Source organism: Neurospora tetraspora (assembly GCF_033439725.1).
Source record: "Neurospora tetraspora strain CBS 560.94 chromosome Unknown B0H65scaffold_6, whole genome shotgun sequence".
NCBI lineage: Eukaryota > Fungi > Ascomycota > Sordariomycetes > Sordariales > Sordariaceae > Neurospora > Neurospora tetraspora.
In genome coordinates, this window is record NW_026944388.1 from 2,714,148 (window position 1) to 2,725,468 (window position 11,321).

General features: G+C 51.9%; 1 protein-coding gene across 1 annotated transcript; it reads left to right on the forward strand.

Moving 5' to 3' along the window:
• Nucleotides 1–2,202: 2,202 nt before the first annotated feature.
• On the forward strand, nt 2,203–10,551 carry B0H65DRAFT_268095 (uncharacterized protein). Its single transcript, XM_062822714.1, has 5 exons — nt 2,203–3,285; nt 3,349–6,179; nt 6,232–6,589; nt 6,644–10,276; nt 10,334–10,551. The coding sequence occupies exons 1-5, from the start codon at nt 2,556–2,558 to the stop codon at nt 10,441–10,443; spliced, it is 7,662 nt and encodes a 2,553-aa protein (XP_062679656.1). The 5' UTR covers nt 2,203–2,555; the 3' UTR covers nt 10,444–10,551.
• The last annotated feature ends 770 nt before the right edge of the window (nt 10,552–11,321 follow it).

An 11,321-nucleotide genomic window follows, 5' to 3' on the forward strand; every position in this document is an offset into this window, starting at 1 on the left:
CATTAGGCGTTTTTTTTGGAGAGGCACTGTACATGTTCTGCACCACGCCACCGGTATTTTCACAAATGTGCGGTGTCTGTCTGACAGACAGCACGGGTGCAAGTTTGACAGAGCCGCTCGGCTTTGGCGCGGAAGCTTAAGATACTTTAGCTGAGACAGGGGCGTGGAATCGTACATACATGTGTGATCCGCGATCTCAGATCCACGATCCATCCGTCTCCACCACCACTCTTGACGGTGGGAGCATGTCCGGTTCATGGACCAGGGACAGGCCACATATTTTCGGTTCTAATTAGGGATACCTACATTGATCAATCAGAAACCCGTAGGTTGCAAAGCATGGAAGGTCAGGGCTTCGAGAGTGACGGCTCGGCTGAATGTTGGAGAAATTCCTTGAGAACGAAACAGTAGGTAGATTATAGGCATGTTTGAAGTCGCTTCGGAAGCCAAGGCCCACGGATTACTTCTTCATCGAGACCTGTGTGGCGGCACGGCTTGCTGCGGTTTCACATCGACCCGAGTTAGACGAGAGGAATCGAAGGCCATTTGAAGCAAAGCAATTTGGCAACGGTTATCACTGAGGGTTATTTTCACTCCCTGGGGTGTTCAACCACACGGATATCAACGTCATTCCAGCACATTACGGTCTTTTACGGCCGGTGGTCATCGCAGGGCGCAGCTGCGTAGAGAAACTCGGAAATGCCCTGTAAATACTGCGTAATACCCCGCCATCCGTCTCAAAATACCCTACCTGCCCGGGCGGAGTCACGGCGGGTGTACCCCGGCACCTGCCAGCCCTGCCTTGACGCGCCCCCGCAGGAACCACCTGGCACACTCTTGACTTTCTTCAGTTAAATTCCTCTTCCCACTTTGACAGCTCGCTTCTTCCCTTGGAGTGGTATCGATCTTTCCGCCCGTCCACAAACACCCGCACTGCGCTTGGCCTTTGGATGCTCGTTGCGACTTGATCCCTGCCCGTTTTGTGTACTTCGATACCTTCCACTTGAAACCTCATATCTGCTGCTATTGTCAGACAACTTCGAACGCGACCTCTTCTTAATTCTACTTCACTGTAGTGGTAGTTCGTTCTGGTTGACGTCAATCTTCCCTTCGCCTGTTGATCCACCTCGCGGCTCTTCCGTCCTGTGTACGACACGCTTCAAAGTCGACACCACCCATCACCTGGCAACCTCGACGAGGGCAGTCTCAACTTGCCAACAAAACCGGTGACGGGCAGCAGCAAAGCACCACTTGTCGGTACGTATCCTCCTTCATTCGATCCTTGCTCTGGTCCCTCCATCCCACTACCCTCCAGGCGTTGTGGCTGGGCTGGTCATCGTCAATCCTTCCCCCATCACACTCGCAGTCCTTTTGATACTCCGAGGCTGCCTACAATACACTGCCAAGGCCGACAACATACATCAGAGTTGTAGGCAACCCCTGATGAATATCGGGCAATAAGTGCAACTGGTGATTGGGTGTCTGTTAGTGCACATTCACATGAACCTGCCAAACCTGACCCCCCCCTGTTTGACAACCAACCGGGCTACCATCTTTAGTCCTGGCAACCCTGCTGCCTGCCTGCCTGCCTGCTACGCTCTACTCTAGCCCAAAGTGCAAAGTCGGGCACCTTGGCTGGGTGGAACAAGCCGTCCCACCGGCTCGGGCGGTACCTACCATTCACTCCTCCACTGTAGCAGCCCCGGAGCCGCCTCCCCCACCTGCCCTGCAAGGTAGCTCCCATCATTCCATCATTGAACCCCTCCCGATCCTGTTTACCCACACCCCCTGGCTCCCCTCCCCCGCCAGTACCTTTTTCTTCCACCACGACTACCTCGACCCGACCTGACAACTTGGATCTGACATCGATTCATCTATCCACCCGTCCCGACAGACACTGACCCGCCATCTGTTTAGTCACATCAACGAACCACGCGCAACCAGAGCACGGGACTAGCGTGCTTCCAATCCAGGCATTTCCCCTCTGCTTTCTTTGCACCACAACAAGCACCACCAGCAAGCACCACGTACTACCACTTGAACAAAGAGTCGCGTCTTCCAATCTGGTCGTCCCGTCTCTCTCTCTCCCCTTTGCCCACCACCCATCCGTGGCCCGGTAACACACAAGTAACATACTTTGCTTTGCATAGCCTCTTCATCACACGCCCCGCCTCGAGGGCTCCTTGGAGTGGAAGCACCTTGGTGTTTTAACATCATTGACAGGCAGCCTTACGCCTTTTCCCACCACATTCCGATATTTATCGACTCGCACTTCCATTCCGTCGCCATCCATCTTCATTGATCTCCCAGCCGGCGTGCCCTATCCCCAGGTCGTCCTTCCTGAAGCTGCCGCATTCTTCAGCTTCGGATTGCCCGCTTCGGCAGCCATCCGTGCTTCTCTAGCCCGTTGCATTCATATCTCCAAGCAACGAGACTCGTTCATCCATACATGCTAAAGATTAGGGTATCTAGAAGCCACCGCCGAGCTTCCTCGACCGGAGCCCAGCAATCGGAGCCGACCACCACCACCCGCAGCTCTCCTCTGCGTAATACAGATGGCTCAAGACCAAGATCCGGCAGCCGATGAGTCCCTAGAACGTGCTATTTCATCTGAGCCTAGCTCAACAAAGGGTTCGAATCCTTACATGGATACCGATCTGCCCTCACCCAAGCGCAGGCGTACTTCTCGCAGCGGCCCATCTCGAAGCCGATCCATCGATTCGCCCTCCTCCGTGAGGCTCTCGTACGATTCTCCGGGCATCTCATCTGCCAACCCGGTACCTGAAACCAAGACAGATCCTGATACTATGGATACCAGCAGTGGGACAGAGCCGCCTACTCCGCCAAATGCTCCTCGTCCCGCCACCCCGGAGCCAAAAGCTACACAGGCCGAGCCTTCATCCGTGTCACGTTCCAATCGAGTCACTATAAACGTGCGGACCCCTTCTCGCCCTCTCGAAACAATACCTTCTTCGCCTACCTCGGCCTCTCTGCAGAATCCCGGAGAACCATTGCCGTCGGTCGATAACGTACAAGCAAGCGTGGAGACGCCCGAGGTCGACATGACCCGGGATGATGCCATCCAGGATGCTCTTCCCTCCCCGATCTCAGATGCTAGTAGCCCTGTGATTGAGGTTGCGATGGAGAAGGAGACTGACAACGCCTTTACTGTGGAGGCGAAGCTTGTCGTGGAAGAGCCCGTCACGGATATGTTGCCCGACTTCCCATTCCACGAAGACCACGAGACCTATCGTGACACAGTTGAAAAACTGGCACCCCTTTTAGGTAATTATTCTTGAATGATTCGCTCTCACATCAACTAAGTCATGGATGCTAATAATTATACAGATGAACAAGTTGGCCGAAACGTCGCCCTGTGGATTGGGGACTTTCTTAATCATATGAGAAATGTCCCAATTTCTACAGCCACCGGCTGGTACACGCGATACACTCTCCTTTGGCATTCGCTTCCTACACTAGCTTCAGCATGGCACGACCGGCGGCACTTATACTCGAGCGTCAAGGCTATCAAACGTGAGCCGTTTGCCCTTTATCAGCAATTTGCGAGGCTCACTGCGTTCTTCGTCGAACTCGATGTTCACCGCCTTAAGGAATGCGCAACTGTGGAAGAACGGGAGCAGGTGCAACTTGTTTCACTCAGCTACATGCACGTCCTTGCTGCACTCATCAACCTCGAGGGGTTTTACCAACAACAAGACGATGAAGGGTGGAGTTACGCCTTGGAAGCTTCTCAGATCGTGGATGCGTTCCTCAATTATGACGGCAGCCCTGCTCCTACATCCTTCCACGTTGGACGCTTTACTCAACTCGTGTCCGAGTTGTTGCCGAAGAACCCCAGATTCATCAACGAATTGGCATGTGTGAGCTTTCTCTCCTCGACTATGACACGAAAAGTTTCCATCAGGTCAGAAAACACAACCTATCTGAACCACGACCCTGCCGCGAGCATTATTTCCTCGGGATATCTCGTCTACAAAGCTCTCTCGCCGAAGCTGGAGGCCATCATCACTGGCGATGACCAGAAGCATCTCCTTTGGGAACCCACACTACGCCACCTCTCCTCACTGACATATATCTACCATCATTGTCTCGCGGCCGATGGTACCATTCCCATGCCTCTGATACAACATCAACGACAAGGCTCGATACCATTCAGCTCTCGCTTTCTCCCTGAGGCTGTTGCGTATCTCTGGAAGTTTCGAATGTTTTGCACTCTCATCATGTCCGGCCAGATGCAGCTTCGGATACGATCCGCGGTGGGAATGTGCTCCGATTTGATTACCTTCTACAAGAGGTACAATAATCACCCAGACGACTCCAGTGTTGCCTTCCTGCAGCACATTGCCCAATATCTCATGGAATCTGGCCTGGTATCCTACATCTTGGGACCCAAATGCCATCCAGAGATTACGCTAGAATCCAGTAACATTGTTGGTTTCCTGGCTGTCACGCGGACCTATACCGCTGAGCATACCGACCTCATGTTCCAGACTATCCAGTCAACCCAGGACCCGCGGATATCCAGTGCCCTCATCAACATGATTAACAAGATCGTACAGCTTTTCAATCCAAGCGACCTCTTGTACTTCTGTACAAGGTTGGAAGCGATGCCTCTGGACTTGTTCACCTCGACCATGAGGGACTTTTGCGCTCAGGTGCTTCAGCAGCTGACTGACAGGCTGGAGAGAATAGGCAACGATCCGATCCCATATTCATTATGCGTTCGCCTCGTACGGGACTCTTCGGTCTTTGGGTCACAATCTCAGATTGCTTACCCTGAAATCCATCACTTCGCAATACAGAAGCTCTCGGAGTTGTTGAGGGAGGGTCCAACTGAAGAGATCCGCATGCAAACTTACACGGAGTGCTTGCGAGATATTTCTTTGAGAACCCCATTTGCATTGGGAAGCTTATGGATTTTGTGCAGGATGACGCGCTCGTCCGCGGGTAGGGAACTCAAGATGCTAGCTAAGCAGCATGACCTGGTCAGAATTCTCGTTGAGGAGTTTGAAGGCGCGATTCCTACCGCGCGGGCTGCTGGGTTTCCTCCGGTCATTAGTGGCTATGCTAATGCACCTCGAAGAGATCTTCTGTCCTGGGTCATCAGCGACGGGTCCCCTGAAATTCCCTCCGACATCAGCCAGAAACTTTGGAATCTGCTTGTTGGTCCAGAGGCGGCATGCGAAGAAGACAGGACTGCGGGATGGAAACTTCTGCAGGACAATTCCAAAGCAAAATTTGCGTCAACTTCTTTCACCGACTTTCTCCCATCGCTTGCTCCGGAGTTCTTTACCTTGGGCACAATTGACTTCATCCGCACCAGCATCTTGCCGATCATCCATGCTCCACGTCTCCTCGTCGAAGACACAGAGAGCATTGGTCATTTTGGGATAGAGCAACTTTGGCGCATCATCCTTTCGGTACCGGAGGGTAGTATCGAAAAGCCAGCCATTGACCTCCTTGTAGGGGAGGTCTATATGGGAAATTCCTCCAAAGGGCCAGTTCCCCTCCACGTCGCTCGCCAATTACACTTGGCGTTGGCCGAACGCTGTCTTGATCAGTTGATCTCGGCGGCCAAGAAGTTGAGAAGTCTTTGCATTGATGTCTCCAGCAGGGAGTCTGAGATGAACGACACGATGAACCTAGAACAGCAGGTATGCGAGCAGGAACGCCTTTGCGTTCGCCCGCTTGCCGTTCTCAAGGCTTTCCATCGGGAGTATAAGAATAATCCCAAATTTTCCGCACCTGATCTCCGCGCACTTAGCTTGGATCCACCGAAGCAGATCGAGGGAGACTCAGCTGAACTCAAGTACCAGTCATTTGATGGCGAATCCCAAACCGACGTAATTCCGCTCAGTATTGGCAAGCTCAACACGGCCAGATCATTGTTTGGAAGCTTGCGTGAGGCCACGGGGTTTGGTAACTATCGGATGTATTACCGAGGAGGTATACTCCTACCACGAGAAGAGTTGATGTGCAAGTCACTGGAGGAACTGCGCATTCATGACGGCTTGATCCTCGTCAAACGTGAAGCAGACGACTATGCGGCATCGCCTAGCGAGAATATACGCTCCGGAGCCTCACCTGTTGAGGTTGTCATTCTACGTCATTTTGAGGAGTTGTATGAGTGCTTGACAATGGAGAAGATTTCTGAAGAGGCAAGTTACCCCCGTGGAATCTGTACTGTGGCTTTTTACTAACACGATGCAGATTTATGATCTCTTAAGCCAACTTCCGGCCGATGAGAATGTCCTGAAACTCATTGATGAGCCTTCAACAACCCACCAGGATATCTTCCCGACCGATCAGCCTTTTAAGTCCAAGTATTCCGTATATGCGCTACGCGAATATCTCAAGCCTCGAAAAGAAGGCGTTGCCAATCACCGCCCTGAAGGTGTCACGGGTAACGAAGATTCGATCGGCTCGCACAGCAAATCTCTGCTTAGAGGTTTGCGCATCGTGGTTGGTGCGATATCAGACCAGGATTTGACCCGAAACTGGCCTAGTCATGAAATGCGGCTTGACTGGATTTTCACCCTGGTAGAATGCTTTGTCCTGATACTCCGAGGTAAGCGACTCAACCCTTTGATACACATTGTGACAGGTACTCTAACACTTTCAGATCCTCCCCTCCCACACTCGGCTACCGAGCTAATCGACGGAACATTACTGGATCGCTTGGTCAACATTCTACTCGCTTGCCACAACAGCGCAGTTGAACGCACTGTTCGTCGCATACAGGTCTGCCTCGATAGCATCTTAGAAGCCTGCTCGATGAGTCCAGAACTCATGAAAGCGTGCTTCGAACATCACGGCGTTCCCAAGTTGCTCGAGGATCTGTTACTTCATGACCAACGCGCAAGCGTTAGGCAGAGTACAAAGCAGATGTTGCTAGGGAAATTCGATGCTGATGCCCCCACCGAACTGGGAAGGGTTGTCCAGGGTCCAGAGCCATGCATGGCTAACTCCGAGACGTTGTCTGATGATGACAATCCTTTCCGCGCATACCTATGGCCTGTCATCTCGGGCTTTGTGCGGTCGGCCATGAGTAGTCCCGGTAACCCAACAGAGTTTTTCGAACTTTGCCAGAGCATGTTGAGGACTCTGGTAAACTCCAAGTCACCTTTAGTTGACGTTCAAAAACTCTCCCATGAATGGATCGGATTGCTCCTTGAATATCAGACCTTCGAGGACCCTACACAACCCTCCAAGGTGGATGTTGCCGTTAGCGGCCTGATCGATCTGATCTGGGCGATTGTCACTGGGCATCAGGATCTTGGAGACACATTGGCCGGCGTCGCCCGCAAAATCTACTGGCAGCATCTCTATCCGCCTTTAGGAACGAAAGAGGCGGAGAGTTCCAGGCCCATCATTACCGATACCACGAGGGATAGGCTTTGGAGTATCGTTCTGGTTCTCGTCGGCGTAGACCCAACACAGTTTTCATGGCTCATCGGGGACTTGAAGGCCTTGACCCCACCGCGTCCCGACCCAGAATACCACCCGTACTTGTACGAAGTTCCTCTACCGTATGAGCGAGAGAAGGTTCTCAGATCTTCAGCCGGCTATGTGGGACTGAAAAACCTATCCAACACCTGCTACTTCAACTCTTTGTTGACTCAGCTCTACATGAACACGGACTTCCGTGAGTACATTTTGCAAAGCCCAGTACGGAACATGGTTGCGGGGTCTCAGAAGCTACTCCTTGAGATGCAGAGGCTATTTGCGTTTATGCAAAACAGCATCCGTCGCTTTGCCAACCCAGATGACTGCATTGGGAGCATTAGAACGTACGAGGATACGGTGATCGACGTCACTAACCAGATGGATGTCGACGAGTTCTACAACCTTCTTTTCGACCGATGGGAAGGGCAGTTTCCCAACACTGCAGAGAGACGTCGGTTCCGCTCATTTTACGGCGGACAGCTAGTCCAACAGGTTGCCTCCAAGGAATGCAGCCATGTCTCTGAACGGCTGGAACCTTTCTCTGCCATACAGTGCGACATCAAAGGGAAGACGACTTTGCAGGAAAGCTTGCAAGCATATGTGGATGGGGAGATTATGGAGGGCGAGAACAAGTACAAGTGTTCGGAATGCAACCGTCACGTTGATGCTGTCAAGAGGGCTTGCCTGAAGGATATCCCCGACAATCTTATCTTCCATCTGAAACGTTTCGATTTCAATCTGCGTACGCTGCAGAGGAGCAAGATCAACGACTTCTTCTCTTTCCCTGACAAGATTGACATGTGCCCCTATACCATGGAGCACTTGAAGAATCCGGACGAGGATCAGCAAGAGGATGTTTTTGAGCTTGTCGGGGTCCTAGTGCACTCTGGGACGGCCGAGTCAGGTCACTACTATTCCTACATCCGTGAACGGCCATCGAGAAGCGAACAGCCGGTGTGGGTTGAGTACAATGATGACTCTGTTACAAGCTTTGATCCTAGTCAACTGGAAAACGCCTGCTTCGGGGGCACGGATTACAGATCAAACTCCGACCACAACGGCATGCACTTTGAGAAGTCCTATAGCGCCTACATGCTGTTCTATGAACGGTCGTCATCTCTTGCAAGGAAGCAACAAAAGCTCAGCGAACTTGGGCAAGCCAGCCCGCTTCGGGTCGACATGTTGCCTTACCTAAAACCCTGGATCGGGGAGGACAACATGACGTTGCTGAGAAGACACTGCTTGTTTGACCCATACCACACACGGCATGTGTGTCGCGCCATAGAGCTAATGAAGCAACTTAACGGACATCAATGCACTCCAGACCATGCGATCGAGAGCGAAGCCATTACGATGGGGCTCGGCCATCTGGACCAGGTCGCTTCGAAACTGAAAGATCTAGAAGACTTCCGGTTGCTTGCAGAGGAGATCCTGCAACTTTCGCGAGATTGTCCTCACTCGAGCATAGAAATGTTTCGGTGCTCTTCTGGGCCGTATGAGCCATTACGGATGCTTCTGCAGAGAAATCCGGATGCCGATGTCCGCCAGAAGACGCTCGAAATTCTGATTAAGGCGATCAAGGTCATCAAGGAACAGCTACCATCGCGGTACGGTTTGCCGTCTCCCGATGCAAATGACGTTGGTTTCCACGATTCAGCCATGGAACACGTCATGGTTCTTTTTGAGACCCTTTTTGCGAACATCTTCACGAGCACGAGGTCGTGGCCTGAAGTGTTTGGTTTGATGGGGGCGTTCGTCAAGTTGGGACGCCACGAGATGGCAAATTACTTGAAGAGGCCATTCCTGGAGATTCTTCTGAGGCTCATCATGGCTGATACCAATTTGCGCATCGGTCAACAGTACCAAAAGCTTGCCCTGCATCTTTCGCGGCGGGCTAAGAATCGGTTGCCTGACTACGGATCACTCATTGGTTTGCTGGACATTTTGCTTGCCTCTATGCAAGTCGAAGACGACAACCAGGTAAGGATTACTGTGGGTCGTCCTGACCAACGTCTCCAGAATGATCCATGGCTCGAACAGCCTTTCCTGTATACGCAAGTGGAAGCCAACCTTCTGGAAACGATGTGGGATAAGACTCAAGCCAACATATTTGCCGAAAAGCTCATCAGCATCTACCAGAACGTTGAGGGCACTCACCGGATCATCATCAACTTGGTCAAGCAAAGCCGATGGCTCGAAGAGGGCATTTTCAACGCTCTTGTCGCCAACATCAGCAGCCAGAATTCAAGTCAGCTTATCTATCCTTTCCTGCATGCGTCACTGATGTTTTGCCGTCATGCGCCTACCAGGGTACTGGTAGAAAAGCTCATAGAGCATATTTGCGACCAATGCCGCGTCGTGGAGAGTGCAGATGGCGGAGCGTTTTTGGAGTTCCATCGGGCTCTGTTCGATTCCAAGCGAGAGAGCCAGGATGATGAGACTGTTGCTCTTCAAGTGATCAGCATCCTTCCCGATTGGGCTCCCAGTTTATTGGGCTACTTCGACACGAGAACGAGTTCAGAAACTGAGCGCTTCCTTTACGAGAAGCTTTTCCAGTACGGACCATCACCCTCATTTGGTGATACCGAGCAGGATAAAAAGAAAGCGGAGTGCATGAAGACGAGCGCGAAGCGATTAGGAATCCGGTGCCTGCAGTACCTAAGGGATAATTTCGTGGAGACGGGCATTGAAGTGTCCGCGCGACTTGTTGTGAGCCTGGAACGGGTAATTGAGCTGTGCAGCAAGTACTTCCCTCCTCCGGGCCCTGAAGAGGATGCAGAAGCCAAGGCGTTCAGAAGGCTTGTCCATAGTAAGTTGCATTTTCCCCAAAGACGGATAGCGGCATATCACTGATACAATGGCGCAGGTATCGCCCAACGATTGCAGGCGTTGAAGGTAGACGAGGTGGAAGAAGATGGGTCCGGTATGTTGCTTGACGACTCCTCCAGTATCGCATCGAGCGACACTCTCGCCTAACATTATATTCTTGATCAATACAGAGTGGGAGAACTCCTCAGTTAACTCTGAACAGTTTGATGAACTGGGAGATATCAAGATGTCAACGGAGGAGGTCAACGAAGGCGACCTGCAGTAGCGCCGTAGGCGTCGGGGCCGACAACAGCGGCATCGTTGATGTGTTTGGCTTGCGAGACATGAAGGGATAGATAAACGAGGAGCTTTCATGGAGAACTATGGAATTTTCAAGACGACAAGGACAGAGGCGTTCAGCGTGTCAAAGGTATAGAGAAACAATGGAAAGGTCAAGAAGCGAAAAGGTGGGAGAAACAGCATGTTTTACATCTCCCCTGATTTCTTTTCTGCATGGAATGGTACGGACAATCAATGGGGGTATGGTATGGTATGGAAAGCGATGGCGTCTTGGGCATAAACGGCTAGGGCAAGTTGTCGGGCATTCTGGCTTCTTTGGCTCGGTATCAAATTTCAGCCTTTTAGAGTATAGCAGACTCTAGGGTCATCATAGCTCTACACATACACTTAGACTTTCATAGTCATTTGATTTGCTGATCCTCGTAGAATTCCCAAGTTCCCTGACATGATTCCCGTGATGAATCGCGGCTATGAAAGCATTGTGGCAGCTGCAGGCCTGGTCGATGGGACGGAGGCCGGCCAGGCAGGCAGGCGGGCAAATGGATATGGATATGGATAACTGCATGAGGCCAAGCTGGTGGCTGCTGACGGGTGAAAGAAGATGTTGTGCACGCCTACACGGACGCGCATACCTTGCGTGTCTGCCTCGTCCGCGATATTATACATGTCTGCATGTCTTGGTCCAGCTTGAGCTGTTGTGCAAGACTCCCGTCGTCTAACCGAGCTGGGTTGGGTAAGGGTTTGTC

Bases quoted from the DNA above. Each gene is read 5' to 3' on its own strand.
- B0H65DRAFT_268095 (XM_062822714.1), top strand. From the start codon at position 2,556: ATGGCTCAAGACCAAGATCCGGCAGCCGATGAGTCCCTAGAACGTGCT. The intron at 3,286-3,348 runs GTAATTATTCTT...ATAATTATACAG, and splicing joins AAAACTGGCACCCCTTTTAG to ATGAACAAGTTGGCCGAAAC. The intron at 10,277-10,333 runs GTAAGTTGCATT...ACAATGGCGCAG, and splicing joins GTTCAGAAGGCTTGTCCATA to GTATCGCCCAACGATTGCAG.